The 17,801-nt window shown below is 35.8% G+C and overlaps 4 protein-coding genes across 11 annotated transcripts; 2 read left to right on the top strand and 2 right to left on the bottom strand.

The window, feature by feature from the left end:
• The first annotated feature begins 892 nt into the window (after nt 1-892).
• ARSK1 (root-specific kinase 1) lies at nt 893-3,346 on the top strand. Its single transcript, NM_128186.3, has 5 exons — nt 893-1,475; nt 1,721-1,856; nt 2,188-2,324; nt 2,412-2,535; nt 2,621-3,346. Exons 1-5 carry the CDS (start codon nt 1,065-1,067, stop codon nt 3,085-3,087), a joined length of 1,275 nt encoding a protein of 424 aa, NP_180197.1. The 5' UTR covers nt 893-1,064; the 3' UTR covers nt 3,088-3,346.
• Nucleotides 3,347-3,899: 553 nt separating this feature from the next.
• On the top strand, nt 3,900-7,598 carry CID7 (CTC-interacting domain 7). 7 transcript variants are annotated; one of them, NM_128185.3, is made up of 7 exons: nt 3,927-4,087; nt 4,540-4,595; nt 4,704-5,518; nt 5,600-6,038; nt 6,177-6,247; nt 6,619-6,743; nt 6,887-7,598. In NM_128185.3, exons 3-7 carry the CDS (start codon nt 4,745-4,747, stop codon nt 7,179-7,181), a joined length of 1,704 nt encoding a protein of 567 aa, NP_180196.1. In that variant the 5' UTR covers nt 3,927-4,087; nt 4,540-4,595; nt 4,704-4,744; the 3' UTR covers nt 7,182-7,598. The 7 variants fall into 7 exon arrangements, with proteins under 7 accessions (NP_001324894.1, NP_001324895.1, NP_180196.1 ...); NM_001336050.1 differs by having other exon boundaries at nt 3,927-4,228; NM_001336049.1 differs by having other exon boundaries at nt 3,927-4,228; nt 6,619-7,598.
• On the bottom strand, nt 7,508-11,482 carry AT2G26270 (BRCT domain DNA repair protein). Its single transcript, NM_001336048.1, has 10 exons — nt 10,952-11,482; nt 10,564-10,655; nt 10,302-10,404; nt 9,623-9,876; nt 9,401-9,532; nt 9,024-9,143; nt 8,725-8,850; nt 8,421-8,635; nt 8,088-8,241; nt 7,508-7,883 (listed from the first exon to the last, which is right to left on the bottom strand). The coding sequence occupies exons 1-10, from the start codon at nt 11,109-11,111 to the stop codon at nt 7,665-7,667; spliced, it is 1,575 nt and encodes a 524-aa protein (NP_001318290.1). The 5' UTR covers nt 11,112-11,482; the 3' UTR covers nt 7,508-7,664.
• A 563-nt stretch (nt 11,483-12,045) lies between these two features.
• 3BETAHSD/D2 (3beta-hydroxysteroid-dehydrogenase/decarboxylase) lies at nt 12,046-17,260 on the bottom strand. 2 transcript variants are annotated; one of them, NM_128183.4, is made up of 12 exons: nt 16,844-17,260; nt 16,678-16,767; nt 16,453-16,586; nt 16,148-16,318; nt 15,200-15,325; nt 14,635-14,714; nt 13,934-14,132; nt 13,740-13,845; nt 13,292-13,466; nt 12,922-13,078; nt 12,705-12,771; nt 12,046-12,597 (listed from the first exon to the last, which is right to left on the bottom strand). In NM_128183.4, the coding sequence occupies exons 1-12, from the start codon at nt 17,085-17,087 to the stop codon at nt 12,452-12,454; spliced, it is 1,695 nt and encodes a 564-aa protein (NP_180194.2). In that variant the 5' UTR covers nt 17,088-17,260; the 3' UTR covers nt 12,046-12,451. The 2 variants fall into 2 exon arrangements, with proteins under 2 accessions (NP_180194.2, NP_001031422.1); NM_001036345.1 differs by having other exon boundaries at nt 12,348-12,597; nt 16,678-16,759; nt 16,844-17,214.
• Nucleotides 17,261-17,801: the final 541 nt, after the last annotated feature.

Here is a 17,801-nt window from a genome sequence, read left to right as displayed (position 1 = left end):
TTAAACAATTTTTGTGATCGTTGTCAAACATTTGTAACCGCAATCTCTACTGCACAATCTGTTACGTTTACAATTTACAAGTTAGTATAGAAGAACGTTCGTACCTGAAGACCAACCGACCTTTAGTTATTGAATAAATGATTATTTAGTTAAGAGTAACAAAATCAATGGTTCAAATTTGTTTCTCTTCCTTACTTCTTAAATTTTAATCATGGAAGAAACAAAGTCAACGGACATCCAATTATGGCCTAATCATCTCATTCTCCTTTCAACAAGGCGAATCAAATCTTCTTTATACGTAATATTTATTTGCCAGCCTGAAATGTATACCAAATCATTTTTAAATTAATTGCCTAAATTATTAGAACAAAAACTATTAGTAAATAACTAATTAGTCTTATGAAACTAGAAATCGAGATAGTGGAATATAGAGAGACACCATTAAATTCACAAAATCATTTTTAAATTACCTAAATTATTACAACAAAAACTATTAGACAGAACTAAGTCTATAATGAAACGAGAGATCGTATTTGGAATGTAGAGCGAGAGACAATTTTCAATTCATTGAATATATAAGCAAAATTATATAGCCCGTAGACTTTGGTGAGATGAAGTCTAAGTACAAACAACTGAATGAATTTATAATCAATAATATTGATTATATTGTGATTAGAAAAAGAAAACAACTTGCGTTATTTTTCAATATTATTGTGAGGATTAATGTGAACATGGAATCGTGTTTCTCCTGAAAAAAATATCAGCATAGAGCTTAGAACAATATAAATATATCCACCAAAAATAACTTCAACATTTTTATACAACTAATACAAAAAAAAAAAAGCAAACTTTTTGTATATATAAATAAATTTGAAAACTCAAAGGTCGGTCAGTACGAATAAGACACAACAACTACTATAAATTAGAGGACTTTGAAGACAAGTAGGTTAACTAGAACATCCTTAATTTCTAAACCTACGCACTCTACAAAAGATTCATCAAAAGGAGTAAAAGACTAACTTTCTCCATTTTTTCCCCAAATAACACAAAAGAAGAAGTTGAAAATGGCAGTGTTCAAGAAGAAGAAAACATCATTGACATCTCTGTTCTTGGGGTGTTACAAGGCAAAGAACGCAAGCAAATACGAAGGAGGGGAGAAGGCTGTAATGAAAATAAGAACTTGTCCAGCGTTCAAGAGGCTGTCTTTATCGGACATAAGCGATCCAAGCTCGCCCATGTCGGTTATGGATGATCTCTCTCACTCCTTCACATCGCAGAAGCTTCGTTTGTTCACGTTGTCTGAGCTGAGAGTGATTACGCATAATTTCTCTAGAAGTAACATGTTGGGGGAAGGAGGGTTTGGGCCGGTTTACAAAGGGTTTATTGATGATAAGGTTAAACCGGGTATCGAAGCCCAACCGGTTGCTGTAAAGGCTCTTGATCTTCATGGCCATCAAGGCCATAGAGAATGGCTGGTAACATTTCTTTCTCTTTATGTATGTTTTTGTCTACATTCAAGACTTTTCTATTCACAAGGAACAATTTAATTACGAAGACCGTCTCGATTATTTTATATATTTTTTGAATTTTGGTTTATCTTCTTAATTAGCTATATGAATCTGGCCATTTTTCAGTATGTTATTAAATATATATATCTTTTGTGAAATTTCTTCATAAAGTTTTTTTTTTCAGTGTATACAAAATTTATTTTTGTTTGCAGGCGGAGATATTATTTTTGGGACAACTAAGTAACAAACATCTTGTGAAGCTGATAGGGTTTTGTTGTGAAGAAGAGCAAAGAGTTCTTGTTTATGAGTACATGCCTCGAGGTAGCTTGGAGAATCAGCTCTTTCGAAGTACGTCATCTACTATATTTTTACCTAACTTGCTAAAAGTTGTTTCAATTTTTGCTATATATGTTCTAGACCGCGTTACAAAACATTTTTTCTGTTTAAACCTAAAAGAACAACTCCACGAAGACTTTAATTACGTTTTAGTTATAGAATGACAAGAATAAAAAATATTGAAGAAAAGAATCCATATGGTTCACGTTAACTTCGTCAAGTTCTTACTTTATTTATGGGTCGTACACTACATTAATAACTTCTTAAAAAACTATATATTTTTTATAATTTAGATAATATTCAATAGTATTACTAACTTTGAAAAGTGTGTGAATTGGGACAGGAAATAGCTTAGCAATGGCTTGGGGAATAAGGATGAAGATAGCTCTCGGAGCCGCCAAAGGTTTAGCTTTTCTCCATGAAGCAGAGAAACCTGTCATCTACAGAGACTTTAAAACCTCTAACATATTGTTAGACTCCGTGAGTTTTTTTTTCCTTTTTAAATTTTGTATCCACTATTAAATCAAATTAAAGTGGTATTTCTCAACTGACTCTTTGATATTTCAGGACTATAACGCCAAATTATCTGACTTCGGTCTAGCCAAAGATGGACCTGAAGGCGAACATACGCATGTAACTACCCGAGTGATGGGAACACAAGGTTATGCTGCGCCCGAATATATCATGACTGGTAACATTTTTGTAAGGAATTTATTTCTTTTACCGTGAAGCGATATTCTTTGAGATATGTCTTTAATGGTTTACATGTGTTGTAGGTCATTTGACGACGATGAATGATGTATACAGTTTTGGAGTAGTTTTGTTAGAGCTGATAACCGGAAAACGGTCAATGGACAATACCCGAACACGGAGGGAACAAAGCCTAGTGGAATGGGCGCGGCCTATGTTAAGGGACCAAAGAAAGTTAGAGAGGATAATTGACCCGAGGCTCGCGAACCAGCACAAAACAGAAGCGGCTCAGGTAGCTGCTTCCCTAGCATACAAGTGTCTAAGCCAACATCCTAAGTATAGACCTACAATGTGTGAGGTGGTTAAGGTCTTAGAGTCTATCCAAGAAGTTGATATTAGGAAGCATGATGGCAATAACAACAAAGAAGGAAAGAAGTTTGTTGATATAAATAAGTTTAGGCATCACCGTAAAGGCAAAAGACGTGTGAACATCGCTTATTCAGATTCTCTCGTTTACAAGGAATCCAAGGCAAAGCAAAACGATGGCATTTGAAATACATCATTTTCTCATATGAATTATTAAGCATTCATATTCTATGAACGCAATTCTTATCTTAAGTTATGACCATTCTTCCAAAAATTTGAAGGAAAGAAAGGTGATGTTATAAGTATCCTAGTTCTCTGGTATTTTAGATTAATTTCCTTTACATAATTCAAAAATACTTTGTACAAAAGAGTCATGTACAAGAAATATAAAATAAATGTTTGTAAATCATATATATATACACCAGTTTGTTGGGCGGACAACGTTGAAGTTATTTCGCTCTTTAAAACATAGTAGATGATCACTTGGTTGGTTATTATGGAGATTGGAATTGCAATAAAATCAAATCATGTATGGTACGGCAGCTACCCCTAGATTATTCTTGGTGATTCCAATGAAATTATGAGCTCCTCGGAGCACTCTCGTTTTCAAGATTACATATGAAACCGTTTGGGTATATTTGAGTTTCAGAATGCTGTATAAATGTAATAAATTATTAAATTTTTATATTTATTTTATCTATATCAACAATAAGTATACTTTTTTCCCTAGATGACTTAAATTCAAAGCAAATTAACAATAACAATCAGTTTGAAGATTATTTTTCCTAAATATAAATATAATTGTATAAACTTTAATTAGATTTTTAAAATAATAAGCTAATTCAGGATATTCAAAATATATAGAGAAATCTTATTAAAAAAAAAAATTAGTTGAAAGGAAATAGTTAACCTAATAAAAGCAAGTAATCAAAGCCCAAAAATTTACAATTAAAACCCTTAGTGATAAGGATTAAGTGTCATTAGTAGTTAATAAATAAATGTTGTAGATAGATGGAGTCACTAAAAAAAAAAAAGGTCAAAACGAGAGGCGCAAGGTTTGGTGTCTTGTTAAATAAATCTTGTGGTGCTCGTGTTACCTCTTTAGCCAAACAACACCCCCAAACAATTACTCTTATAGAGAGAGTAGAAGAAGACGACGCTTACCCCAAAACTCGAATCCCTAGGAGGTAACAGCTTAAGCTCTCCGATTACCCCAAACTGCAAAATTTCTCATCTTTCTCTCTCTTTATCTTGTTTTCAACAGCAGCCTTTACCTTTTTCTTTTAACCTCTGATCTTGTTATCTTCCATGGATCCATTTCCTTAAAGGTTTGCTCTTTCTTTCAGAGATATTCTTATCTCTACGAATCTCATCTTGATTTGGGTTCTTCTTTTTTGTGTGGTTTAATAAATCACAAATCTGTTTTTTTCTATCTTGGATTTACTTAAAAATCTTGTTTTTAATAAAGGGTTTTCTTTTATTTCAGTCATTTAAAGATACCCTTATTCTAGAATTTAGTAGTTGTGTTTCAAATTTTAAGTCTTTATGTGTTTGTCTGGTAAGAACTATAAAAAAGCTGCAATGGGTTTTGACTTATGAGTTTGTAGCCACTGAAAATGTATCTCTTTTTCTTGTTTAGGTTTTGGTAATATGAATTGAGAAGTCCACGCACGTGTGTATCTCTATTACCGTCAGGTGTGTTACCTTTCTTCTCTGAGTAATTTGTTTGATTAAAGCAAAGTATTTTGCAGGTTTCTTCTTTGAGTAATTTGACTTAGAAAAGCCAAACTCTTTTTTTTGCAGATTTTGGTTTAAAAGCAGTTATTTTTACTAGTCTTGTAAGAATGAGTTTAACAAAGAAAGCAAGTGAACCAAAGCTAAGTGGTACTAGTATCAAGCCAACAACTTTAAACCCTCATGCTGCTGAGTTTGTTCCGTTTACTCTACGTTCTCCTTCATCTGGAGGTACAAGTACTTTGGATACAAGACTTTTAGCTTCTTCTAGTTCTGTTGGGAAAGCGGTTTTGGACAGGACAGAATCATCTGCGTCACATCATTCAGATGAAGAAGCACGTCAGTTCTGGAGTCATCAACTTCCTGATGATATAACTCCAGATTTTGGGTTGATGACTCAAGATGACAATTCTTATGGATCTGGTAGTTTGTCACTAGCTAACTTGTCGTTGTTTGACGGTAATGAAGCTGAGAAGTTTCCTTCTGCTAGTGGAGGATATGGCTTTTCAGATCAAACTGGATTAGCTTCACATAATGCTAATGGTAATAGCTTGGCTGATAAGAGTAGATATCCCATTTCTTCATTTGGGGAAGATCCTCAGCGACAGAGTTTCATGCAACTGAGTCCAAAGCCTTGGGATAAGCAAATCATGAATGCTGAGCAGCTTCTTGGGAATGACAGGGAAAGAAACCCTTTTAGTGGGAAATCTCGACATGGCTTTGTTAACGACATGATTACTGAGAGTCCAGGGGATATGGAGGTGAACCCTGTGGATTTTCTCGCTTCTCAGTTCCCCGGATTCGCCGCTGAGAGTCTAGCAGAAGTTTATTTTGCTAATGGGTGTGATTTGCAGTTGACAATTGAGATGCTTACTCAGCTTGAGGTATTCTCCTATTCAATATATGGCATAGCTTTTATTGATGTTATGTTATTAAATTCTATGTTTATTTTCTTCTCTGTATAGCTACAAGTGGATGGTGGCTTGAATCAAAACATAAGCCCTAAGACTTATGCTCCTCCTAGTCTAACTCCAATGGATTTTCCTGCACTAAGCATCTCAAATAGCCATGGTATTCCTGCCCAGTTTGGTGGGGATGATTTGCAACAAACTGGAAATCATTACCAATCTCCTGAAAAGGATAACATGTTCTTCTTCAAGTCGGGACCATCGGTTTCTCAGCCTGGTGCAATCGATTATGTTTCTGCTGTCAGGAAGTTAGCATCTCAGGATTCTGGTATGTGGAAATATGAACGAAATGATTCAGCAGACTCATCTATTGGCTCTAGCAGGAATTCTGGTGCTTACAAAAGTGGCCGTGGGAGGAGTATATATTCTGATAAGCTGCAAAGTCGAGCCCAAACTCGACCTGCTCCTGTTTGGGTGGAGACCGGGGATGCTGTTGGTAAGTTTCTTCTTTTAACAAACTTTATTGCATAGACAAATAACTATATGAGTCTTGTTATACATCTGTATTGAACATATGTTATCTTATTCGACGATGTTGCATTTCTGGCTCTCTCTTTTATCTGGGGATGAACAGGCAATATGTATTCTGAGTTACGCGAGGAAGCACGTGACTATGCACGTTTGCGGAATGTGTACTTTGAACAGGTATAATATACTTGGAAATGACATTTTACTCATTTATGTGGCCTCTAGTTGTTCTGCAGACCTGTTGTTTTTTGCAACTGGGAAGTTCCATTTGGTACATACCTGTCTATTAATGTTAAGGCCGTGTAATGTGGCCTAACCTTGAGGTCTATTGTCCAGATTGATTTTTGGAAAATACTTCGGGTGTATGGCGTAGTGAATCATAAGTATTTGGAATCTTGCGTGCAATTTATGATGATAGTTTATAAAGCTTTTTGTCAATGATGGGGTTTTCACCGGTTTTATTACTTCGACGTCATCTTATTAACCTGTTATCTTTCTGTCTTAGTCATGTACGCTCAATATTCTATGTTGCTTCTGGTTGAGCGTAGGCACGACAAGCATACCTTGTTGGGAATAAGGCCTTAGCCAAAGAGCTAAGTGTTAAGGGACAGTTGCATAATATGCAAATGAAGGCTGCTCATGGGAAAGCTCAAGAAGCCATTTACCGCCAGAGGTTTGACTTCTTTACCTGCACTGCATCTCCTTGTAACATGATCTTTTATCCGAAACACACACTGATATCTCCATAAATGAAAAACAAAACTCCTGTTCTCAGTATCTCTGTTCTAACCTGCCTATGAGTAAAAAATGAAACAGGAACCCAGTGGGTCAAGGAAACAGTAGAGGGAATGAGAGAATGATAGACTTGCATGGGTTACATGTGAGTGAAGCACTTCAGGTGTTGAAGCACGAACTGAGTGTGTTGAGGAGCACAGCTCGAGCAACGCAAGAGAGGCTTCAGATTTACATATGTGTAGGGACAGGCCACCACACAAGGGGTTCCCGCACTCCGGCTAGACTCCCAGTTGCTGTACAGCGCTACCTACTCGAAGAAGAAGGTCTTGACTATTCCGAACCACAGGCCGGTCTCCTTAGAGTCATCATATACTGACAGACAAAAGCCAGGTACTTATATAGGATACAAGACCGGAAAAGAAAACAAAAAAAAGGAAAGGTGACCACGCTATTCATTTGTTGTATCTGATCTGTACATGGGAAGAGAGGAGAAAGAGACTAGCTGAAAATGAAGAAGGAAAAAAAAAAGTGTTAGGAAAGAGATCCGCAAGAAGGAAGGAACGAAGGCGTATGCATAAAATGTTTAGGTTTGTTCAGTTAATACTTTTTGTAGCATCAGAGGATCGATCAGACCTCTTTCTATCTTTTTGTCGGGATCTATACGATGTTTTGTTGATTCTCGGTGCTTTTTTTTTTTTACAGTTTTACTCTATATGTTATACTCCTTTCTTCTGGAAATGCTTATATTTGTAATTCTCTTAGATTTAATGTGCATCACTAAGTTACAAATTCATGAGTCAAAAAGTAAAATTTTGTACTTTAAAAAGCTTGTTTCCAGTTATGTATTGTAAAAGAGAAATCAAGCTCTAATCATAAGCTCATAAACATTACTGTTGTTCTCTCCATTCACTCGCTTAAGCATTTCGAAACTTTTCCTGCTTCCTAATAACTCTATTCTTGGGAAAACCAAGCATCCTTCATCTGATGTCTCTTTGCTGCAATACACTGTTCTGAGACGGTCAGCGTGCCTCGAGTCTGTGTGAATTGCAACTTCTATTTCATGATCCGGCAAGTTCTCCTGCAGAATCAATAGACACAAGAGATCTTCTTATTGTGAACTAAACGGTAACATGGGCCTAGTGAGTCAACAGAGATAGTATAAATACTAATCACTCATAAGTTCCTAACTAAGACGAAGAAATTGATTCTAAAGACTCTCCTTTTCATAGCAACTAAAAGGAACTGAAACGAGAAATTGGCCATTCGAATATGATGGTTATACCTGGTAAAATCTGTAGATATAGTCTAAGATTTGCAGGCAAGTGAAACCACTATCACTGAAATAAGTCCGTGAAGAAGGTCCCATCTCCGAGAACCGATCAGCTGGATATAGAATTGTAAGGAAGCTGTCTTTAAATATCACTTCTGTCTTCTCACTGCAGAAGAGCGCCCAGGAAGAAAAAAAAGATAGTTGACCACAGTGAGATATTTCCAGGATTGCAACAATGGCAGCAATAGATAGTAGTAGACTATCACTGGAACAATTTACTTCTAAAGTAGCCATGTAAAATCTAAAAAATGAAGGAAAAGAGATGTACGAAGAACGAAACAGTACCTCTCGGTTAGTGCTCTGGTTGAATTTGAAAAAGAAGCCACTGGATCTAACCCTTTATCTATCCCATCTTGTACAACAGAAGGCTGGGGTTCACTGATGTCACGACTGCTGCTGTCAGTAAAAATAGTGGCGGCTGAAGCTGCTTCAGATATTGTCCAGCAAATATTGTCCAGCAGGCTGTACTGTGTTATGCGTCTTATTGGGTTTTGGCAAGTCTATGGGACATCCAGAAAGAGAACAGACAAATTCAGACACTATGGTGAATTTAAGACATCAGGGAAGAAAGAGAAAGATCATCAGTTACCTGCATATGGCGAGCACGTCGTCTCCTAACCCCCGTTTTAGCTATATTTACAGTCTCTTTCCGTTCTTGTTTTGATAAACTTCTGGATTTAAAAGCCTCTTGAGAATTACCTTGCCCGGAAATTTTCTGTGAGATTTATACAGAGAAAGGTCGCAACTATTACTCTCATCACTTGAATTGAAATTACAAGACGGGACAAGGAAACGTAGGAAGACTGAGAAATTATGTGCAAGGATAGAGAATGGGAAAATTAACTTGTAAGGACAGTAGAAATCACACCATATGAAAAGATAAAGTACCTCATTTGCCGCACCATCTTCAAAATTTTCAAGCATTAATCCTAACTGTCTAGCTAAATCAGGTGACATGTGTACAAGTCTTTGTCGATGTTTCTCCACTGTTTTCAGAACCCATAGTGGCTGATGCAAGAAAAAAAAAAACGAAATTAAGCATGTTAAGGTCATCATGAAACAAATCTGTTAATCGACTAGGATTATCTTTCTCATCTAGCTCACTATGGTCAATAGTATGACAAAGTAACAGAGCAATCAAGTCACATTTACATGGGATTGTGTATCAAATTATCCACATTTTCATAGAATATCAAAACAAGCGGAAGTACATCTTCTGGAGAATACATTACAATTCTACAAAAATGACATAAAGAAGAACTCACTGAGACAATGGTTTTGGCATGGCCAAGGTATCTCTGAATAGAAGCACCTTCACACACGACAAAACTTGCATTGCAACCAATAAACCATGAATCGATGACCTTTGCTCCTTGCTCTCCAGCAACCTTTAACACCTAAACAGACCACATTCTATTTAAAGAAGCTCATAGAAAAGACTGTACAGCCTGGCCAAAAAGTTAAAAGCACCCAATGTGATAAATTACCTTAAGGCGGAGTTCATCTGAAATGTCTGAATCAACATACATGCAATGGTCAGCAAGACTCATGTCTACACTAGTGCCAGACTCTGTTCCAGAAGAAGATACTTGGTGGTTCTTCGTTGATGTGCCAAAATGTACAGCTTGAATTTGTCGAGGACGACAAATAGTTTCGAGGTCAAAAACCCGGCTCAGCTCATCCCCCTTTTCGCAATTTTGTCTAAGTTGTTTAACATTGTAAAGTGATTCGCTCATCCTGACTACAAAATTACAGAAAAAAATATCAACTTCAGACACACATAACCTTTTAACTTAGTTAGAATATCCATGAGCTCTCTTTTCCAAAGTAAATTTGTTCTGATTGAGTTTGATACACTACAAACGAACTGAAACTATTTAGACTATTTCAATATCATGCTGATAATAGATCACAGAATATCTTTAGCAAACTAGGAGAAGCCAGTGTAGGACTGCTGACTAGAAGGTTTTATTCCTCTAACAATAAAGTTGAAAGAGTCAACACAAAGTCAAGGGTCCATGAATTTGCTAGCAAAGCTTTCACAAATTTGTACCGCTATGAAACTGAGGCAGTAACCAGCAAAACTGAATGGTCAAATCTATGATACTAACTCTGGCTAACCTATAAATCCTTGAGCAAATATTTTAAACAGCATTGAAAACTTACAGTTCCTCTTGACGCTATCTACAAACCAGCCAATCGTAACAACAAAGAGACCATTTCTTGCCCCATGTTTCAAAGTGTGCTCAAACTTACGTCCACATGAGCTGTAAGTTTCCGTTAAGCATCCCAAAAGGCACCATAAAATGTAACAAAATGATACGAAACAAATTATCTAAAGAAATGCTTTAGAAGGACGTGATCATGTTTGTTTCTGTAGTCAAAACCAAAATTGAATAAAGATCAACAGAAATGAGAAAAAGGATATCTGAACAACCAAATGAGTACATCGCTGGTGAAGATGAGGAGTGTACTCGCCTCCGAGTCTCTCTGTCGCTTCCTTGACTTGTTTTCTTGCATCTGCAAAGAAACAAAGCAATTTAACATATCACAACACAAAACCAATGTTATGAATACAACAAGATCACATTCACAACAGCATCTGAAATCTAAAGATTGATTAACATAAATATCCTACTTCTGAGTTCTGACTAATGGAGATTGAAGAGGAACAAATTCTTTAAATTTACAAACATAAAACCAAAGTTATAACAACAGAATCTGAAAGTCTAGAAGAATAAAACTTTAATATTGATGGAACATAAAAATTCAAACTTTCTGCCTAATAGAGATTGAAAAAGGAACAAAGTCTTTACCTTTGGATAAACCAGTGACACAAATGACAAGAGAAGAGAATGGACCATTGGACTGAGACATTGAAGTAGTAGTAAGAGGAGGAGATTGTAAAACAGGAAACAACTTAGAACAACCCTTTGAATCAATCAAACCAACATTTCTTCTTCTGAGAGCACCCATTGTGATAGTTGATGATAGACAACAAACCAAGCTCCAATCTCTGCTTTTTTATAAATCCTTAATTCAAAATACGGAATCATTGCAGAAAGACTAAAAAAGAATCAAAATCAAAAGGAAATCACTTTCTCAGAGGAAAAAGAAATCGGGGAATGTAAGAAGAAGCATGAAAAGGATTCAAAGGAGAAAAAGATTTTAGGGTTGAGTGATTGTGGACAAAATGGTGCTTTAAGTGATGAATCCTCGGAAAAAGATGGTTACTTTGGTTGTCGGAGCTTTTTCGTGGGGCTAATTTTGGCTTTATCGGCGTGATTCCAAATTTGGGGAATGAGAGACAACTACTCTTTCTATTCAAAACTCTCACACAACGCTTCTTTGCAAGTGACTAGTGAGACTGAGAGATAACTCTTGTGATTCAAAAATAGTTGGGCTTGACCCGACCCGACCCGACTTCTTTTTATTAATTACTTACACCAAAACTCTTGTAATTATAACAAGTCTTGTAATTTTGGCTTTTTAATAAAAGTGGAGTGATAATACAAATTTTAATTTGTAAGCTTCTGTTTTTAGATGGATGGGATCCAGTTAAACATTTCTATTTATTTTTATAATTTTTTGTATTATTATTTATTTTCAGATAATCTTTATTTTTTAACAACTTTAAATTAAACTCAAAAGAACTACTTCGGAGATATGTTGTTTACATATGTAATATAACGTGGTTCTGTAAGAATTTCATATGCTAAATTATTCGCTTTAACATGTGTACAACAAAATATTAACAATAAAATTGAAGCTTAAAATTTTTTCTTTATTCGTTATGAAATTCGTCTCTATGATTTTAATGATATTGGAATATAGTTAACTCAATTTACATTAATTACATTTTGGATATTTGGAAAGGAAAATTCGAGAAATAGACTTACAACAAGTAGATAAAAAGGCTGCCACTTCATAAAGTTGGTCTTTACTAATATTTTGTCATTAAATTCAATATTAGAGTTGTTTTGTGGTTTGATAATCTATCAATTGATTCTATATTCAAAGGCACGGGACTAAGGACATGTGCTTTAGGAATCAACCTTGCGAATCTTTCTTCTCTCCTTTCTTTTTTTCACAAATTCATTCGATTTTTCAATGCTTACTTTCATGTTAGAGGACAAAAGTTGTGGCTTAATAGGGCATCTCTCAACATCCATTTTTCTCCAAGCATGTAAACAAAGACCAATAGAAATGAGTAAAAAAGAGATTCACAAATAATAAAACTTGAAAAAAGCTCAAACCAGAGTTAGAGGTCGTTGGAAACAAAAGAAAATTACAAATGCTGGGCAAAAAAAGGGTTTTTAGTCATGTTTCTTGCTTCCGAACAATTTCTCATACACATCGGATTTGTGCTTGCATGCGAAAGATTTAAAACTCACCACTATTGAGTCGATCTCTTGCTCTTTCTTTTCGTACACGAGAAAAGCAAGGAAGGCAATGGGCAGTCCTGTTGAACAAAAACAGAACAACAAAACCAGTTATTGTTGAAGAACTATAATTCATACAACCGTAGCGTTGGCATGTAGTAAAACTAGATAGAGAGTGAGTGTGTACCTATAACAAATATGCTGTGAAGAGATATGGCTCCAGCCAAACTCAATGCTAACAAAACGAAGACCACCTATGACATTAAAAACACCAAAGCGGTGTTACAATATTATTACCAAAGAGAACTTCAGCAATCGAATTTTGTCCCTATTTCTGTTTCAGGTTGGGATAAGATATCGTACGACTGGAACTTGCCAGCAATAACTAGTTCAAGGAAAAATACCTTGAAAAAGAAGCTCCAATCATTCCCCTGGCAAAGAGATCTTAAAGCTTTTACAGTGGTGTTCCATGAAGAGATCACTGACAATGAGAGGTCATGTGATGAGTCTTTTGAGAGGTGAAATTGCGATGCAGGAATCTTTTCAACTGTATAACCAAATCTGCAAAATAAGCATCTATATTCAGTTGTTCGTAAACTGAAATAGACAGCAATTGCTTATATTACTTGTTCCTGATTGAAGAGTACGATACACAGTGTTTCAAAAATGTTTGGCATATACCTTCTGGTTTCCATTATTAGAGAACTAGGTTAAGGTAGTTCATATTGCACATAAATGAAAATCTATCAAAAGTTGGCATCTCAGGAATCTTACATTTTCTCTGGTAGAATGCCATGGAGGAACAAAAATACAGATGCTACCAATAGAGCCTTCGAAAGAGCAGTTACGACGGTAGACCCAGTTGCAACAAAGTTATAATAGATACTAATTAGAATGAATATGGCAATAAGAGTCTGCTTTAAATCCTTCCAGAGAAGTGTATCAGCAACTGCAAAATCATGTCAGAACAAGTGAATCAAGACCAGGGTAGATTTGAAAATATGTCTAGTTCTACTAACATCCTATGCCTCTTCACATTAATATGGTAGCTAGCCACTGAACACAATCATTCTCAGGAGAGCGTGCAGATGTTGACGCTGACTCAAGATTTTAATAAAAAGAAAAATATCCAGTGAATTTTAAAAATAAACATTGGGTGCTTATCATGTGAGAGACGATCAGCTGAGAGGACAAGCATGCTAATTGAAATATATGGTCATACCCTTTCCGCCTCCAAGAATCCTAGAAGCCTTGGATGGGCCCTCTCTTTTGGATTGACTTCCAGCTGTTAGGTGAGAGAATGAGTCTATCGTCCTCCGTATACCTTCCTGCAGGATCATCAAGGCATGCATGCAATATATAAAGAACAATAAAGGCTTCAAATATCTCTCTCTTTCAAATCAAATATTGTATAACCTGAAGTGGGACCACAGGAGCATAGCCTAGTCGATCCTTTGCTTTCGTGGAATCGAAAGTTCTGCTGCATGAGAGAAGCCTAACTCTTGAAGGTGTTAGTTGTGGTACTGTCATCCCATATGGTCCCAACACTTTATATGTCAGTTCAACCAGATGCGCAATCGGCATCATGATAAACGCAGGGATCTTTATGCTTGGCCTGCAAAATATATTAAAATTAAGAAGAACAGTCAAAGGTATGGGTTAAGTACAATGCATTCCTTCTTAGATAAGTGAAGCCGTCAAAACCAATTTGACAAGGTCAGAAACCTATATCCCAAAGAAAATGGATTACATGAAATCAGAAAACTTGTCAGGCACAAAAATGTAATCAGAAAGTATTGTATATGCCCAATTACTATGAAGTATGCACAATAAAATTGCAAGCAGAAATGTAACCTTATAAAAATGTAAGCAGAACAAAAATACAAAACTGTAAGCAGAAATCATTGTATATACTATATACCCAATTATTTTGAAGGAAACTTAATTATATGCTACTTCCGGATAGAACGTCAAGTCAAGCTCAACTCAATTCCCATGCAAGAACATAAATAAAATGAAACTAAGACGTGTCTTTCCCCTTTTTGTGTATGCAAGATCTTACAAGTATACATGACACTAGTTGCAAACCCAAACAAAAAAAGGGAAAAACATAATACCTCTCGTAACCAAGTCCATCAAGGAGCTGTGACATAAATTCCCAAAATTTAATTGGCTCCATGTTGGTAATGAAATATGCCTGTAAATCCACTAAATGTCAGGTTAGCCTACAACTAGGATTTTCCTACAACATCATAAATAAACTACCATCTCACTGGACGCCTTAACTAAATTTTATTCAAGGGATTTAACTTTATTCAAATACGGCAGTAAACAATGTTATCATCAATAGATAATTTGGCAAACATCTCAAACGGATCTATCTCAGCTAAACACAACAGACAAGAAAAATAATCTCGAACGAAAAAACCAGCAAGCTCTTTGAAGTTCACATAATGTTTGAGTAGACACAGTTTTTATCTCAGTTTTCATGGTATGCCTGAAACGTTTATGCTTTAGGTATGCATTAACAGCTGTACACAAAAATACTGGTTGACCATGACAGCATTTCATTCCAAACATTTACAGCTAGAAAACTATGGAGACCACAAATATAATGATGTGAAACTGAGACCAAACTCCACCTTAGAAAACTACGGCATGGAATCAACTGAAAGCAAATACCTGTCCTGCAGCTTTTGTAGAAACATCTCCTCCTGAAGCTAGAGCACGCTCAGCACAAACATGGGCATGAGCAACATTCTCAACGTAAGTGAAATCATAGAGATTATTCCCATCACCAATAATAAACTGGACAGTAAAGAAGCAGAAAACAGTCGTATCAAAAATAAAAATAATGAAAGATTTTATGTCAAAGAAGAAATCCAAGCAAACAATGCATCTTAACCTATTAAATTCATTTTGGAGAGATCCATGATCATCTAAAGCACCTCTTAACTAGCAGCAAGATAAAAGACTAAATACATTCCTACTAGCAAAGCCATAAATCTTAATTAGGAAGGAATATCGCACCGCGCAACCAGGAACCCTCCCTCAAATCATTTTTCAAGTACTCATATGAATGTTGCTTTCCACATCATTCTTTGTATCTCGTGTTAGGCTACTTTTAAGGCCATTTCATCGATGCCACCAAGCTTAGGTTTCCAAAGAAAATCATACATCCTAATGGTGTCCAGACATATAGAAAGTTCAGTCCTCTACATTTGTAGCTTAAAGCTTCAAATTTAGAAACTTTGCGAAGTCAATACCCCAAATTTTGCGTAAAACAAACATAAATTATTCTCTCTCCGCTCTACTGTCACCAAACGATTTCACAGTTATGGCTTTAATGGTAAAAAAAAATTCTCCATTCCCTGTGAATCAATCTGTGTGTTTCCAAAGAGTTAATCATAACTTCTGAGAAAAACTTCATAGTACAGAACTATCTACCAAATGCACAGCATGGTCATGACTTTCAAACACGTTTAGATAATAATGTCAATAAAGGGCAGCTACCTTCGTGAGAGTAACAAAAGTATCAAGAGAAGAGAGAAGAGGAAAGGTAAAAAAGGTAAAAAGGAAGGCAGACAGCACATAGAGGAGCAAAACGGTAAACAAAGAAAACAATCCAACCTTAGATTTCCCAGCCCTAGCAGCAGCAACAAGCGACGGAACCAATAATCTATCACCGGGACCAAAAATACTGCTTGGACGTATGCAACAAGTGAGTAGTCCATTTCTACCATTAGCCTTCATGATCAACTCTTCTCCTTCAGCTTTAGTTGCTGAATATGAGTCATTGTGCTGAATAGAATGAAGAAAATATTAGTAACCAAACTCCAAAACAAGCAAAGAATCATCTCAAAGCCATAGTTCTGTACAACAATAGAAAGACAAAACATCAAATTCAAAGTTCACACCAAAAGCGTAATTAATACCTTAATTGGGTAAGCCATTGATTCAGTACCGTTCAAAATACCATGAACACCATCAAACACAACACTAGGAGAGCTAGTGTAAATAAGCCTCTTTACTCCAACATCAACACAAGCATCAATCACATTTTGTGTCCCTGTACATTAAAAATCCCATAAACACAAGAACTAACTGAATTCATCAGTTTGACAGAAACGAAATGTGCAAAAATTGAAGTTTCTATTAACCTTGAACATTCACCGAATACTGAAGCTGATGATTGTTAATAGAAGAATCTGGAGCTGCCATATGAAACACCACCTCCGCTCCCTGAAAAGCTAATGGGAACAAGTAATTACAAAGATGCATAGATCTCAAAGTCCACTAAGAATCAATGACTTTGTGATTAAGAACCTTTAACGACTTGAGATTTATCTCGAAGATCAGCGGAGATATATTGAACACGACCAGATCTTAATCCTTCGTCGAGAACTCCGTTCCCTTCCTGAGGATCAAGCATTATCGCCGGAGCTAAATCGGCGATACGGACGCAAAACATTTCGTAGCGTACGAGCATTTCAACAAGATGCCTCGCCGCGAATCCTCTACCGCCGGTAACAACGCACCATCGCTCCGTCTCCGTAGCTGCCGGCGACATGTCTTTTGAATCGAGTAAGCAAAAATGGCGAAATCAGAGAAGCATTTACCTTTGAGAGAAAGAGAGAGCTTGAAAAATCTTTTCAGGAGAAAGAAAACACTGCTTTGGTGTGTAATGTGTGCCTCCCACAACCTTTCTGTTCCAATCTATTTTTATTGTTGGGAAAACAAAACATATTGGGCTTTCGAATTTTTATAAGATTCTGTTTAAGTTTAAACCCATATGATTTGGGATTTTTAATGTGATTTAATCTCAAGGTTTATGTAAATGAAAACTGTTTTAAGATTGGTTTTGGAGGGGTTTGTAACAAAAAGAAATGAAAATTGTTCAAAGTTTTTGTGAAAGTGTGTTTTTGGTCATAATGAAAATGGTTAAGTTGTAACAAGAAGTCGAATAGTAAAAATATTTTTTTTTGTTATAAGTAAAATCTCATTACAATAGTAATATAAAATAAATTAAAAGATTAAAAAAAATAAAAAATATATAAAGTTGCATAAATAATCGCAAATATAGTTTTATGACCATTGTTTCTTCTTCACTCTTCATGATACTCTTTTATCTTTTTATTCTTTAATTTCTTATAGTTTTAACAATTGTTCTTCTCTCTTCAGGTGCCTCCATCCTTCTCCATCTCCAATCCCATCTAATTTCATCAAATCCCTTCCATTTATAACCATGAATGCAAAAAAAATTAGAATAAAAAGCTAGATTATA

The sequence above is a fragment of the Arabidopsis thaliana genome, chromosome 2 (genome assembly GCF_000001735.4).
Source record: "Arabidopsis thaliana chromosome 2, partial sequence".
Taxonomy (NCBI): domain Eukaryota; kingdom Viridiplantae; phylum Streptophyta; class Magnoliopsida; order Brassicales; family Brassicaceae; genus Arabidopsis; species Arabidopsis thaliana.
This window is presented reverse-complemented; position numbering and strand designations above follow the sequence as displayed.

Excerpts from the sequence above, each read along its gene's own strand:
- ARSK1 (NM_128186.3), top strand. The coding sequence starts at position 1,065 with ATGGCAGTGTTCAAGAAGAAGAAAACATCATTGACATCTCTGTTCTTG. Across the intron at positions 1,476-1,720 it reads AAGGCCATAGAGAATGGCTG|GCGGAGATATTATTTTTGGG; the intron begins GTAACATTTCTT and ends TTTTGTTTGCAG. Across the intron at positions 2,536-2,620 it reads GCCCGAATATATCATGACTG|GTCATTTGACGACGATGAAT; the intron begins GTAACATTTTTG and ends CATGTGTTGTAG.
- CID7 (NM_128185.3), top strand. The coding sequence starts at position 4,745 with ATGAGTTTAACAAAGAAAGCAAGTGAACCAAAGCTAAGTGGTACTAGT. Across the intron at positions 6,039-6,176 it reads GGAGACCGGGGATGCTGTTG|GCAATATGTATTCTGAGTTA; the intron begins GTAAGTTTCTTC and ends GGGGATGAACAG. Across the intron at positions 6,248-6,618 it reads GGAATGTGTACTTTGAACAG|GCACGACAAGCATACCTTGT; the intron begins GTATAATATACT and ends GGTTGAGCGTAG.
- AT2G26270 (NM_001336048.1), bottom strand. The coding sequence starts at position 11,111 with ATGGGTGCTCTCAGAAGAAGAAATGTTGGTTTGATTGATTCAAAGGGT. Across the intron at positions 10,656-10,951 it reads TGTCACTGGTTTATCCAAAG|ATGCAAGAAAACAAGTCAAG; the intron begins GTAAAGACTTTG and ends GTTTCTTTGCAG. Across the intron at positions 7,884-8,087 it reads ATATCTACAGATTTTACCAG|GAGAACTTGCCGGATCATGA; the intron begins GTATAACCATCA and ends TTGATTCTGCAG.
- 3BETAHSD/D2 (NM_128183.4), bottom strand. The coding sequence starts at position 17,087 with ATGTCGCCGGCAGCTACGGAGACGGAGCGATGGTGCGTTGTTACCGGC. Across the intron at positions 16,768-16,843 it reads TAAATCTCAAGTCGTTAAAG|CTTTTCAGGGAGCGGAGGTG; the intron begins GTTCTTAATCAC and ends TGTTCCCATTAG. Across the intron at positions 15,326-16,147 it reads CTAGGGCTGGGAAATCTAAG|TTTATTATTGGTGATGGGAA; the intron begins GTTGGATTGTTT and ends TTTACTGTCCAG.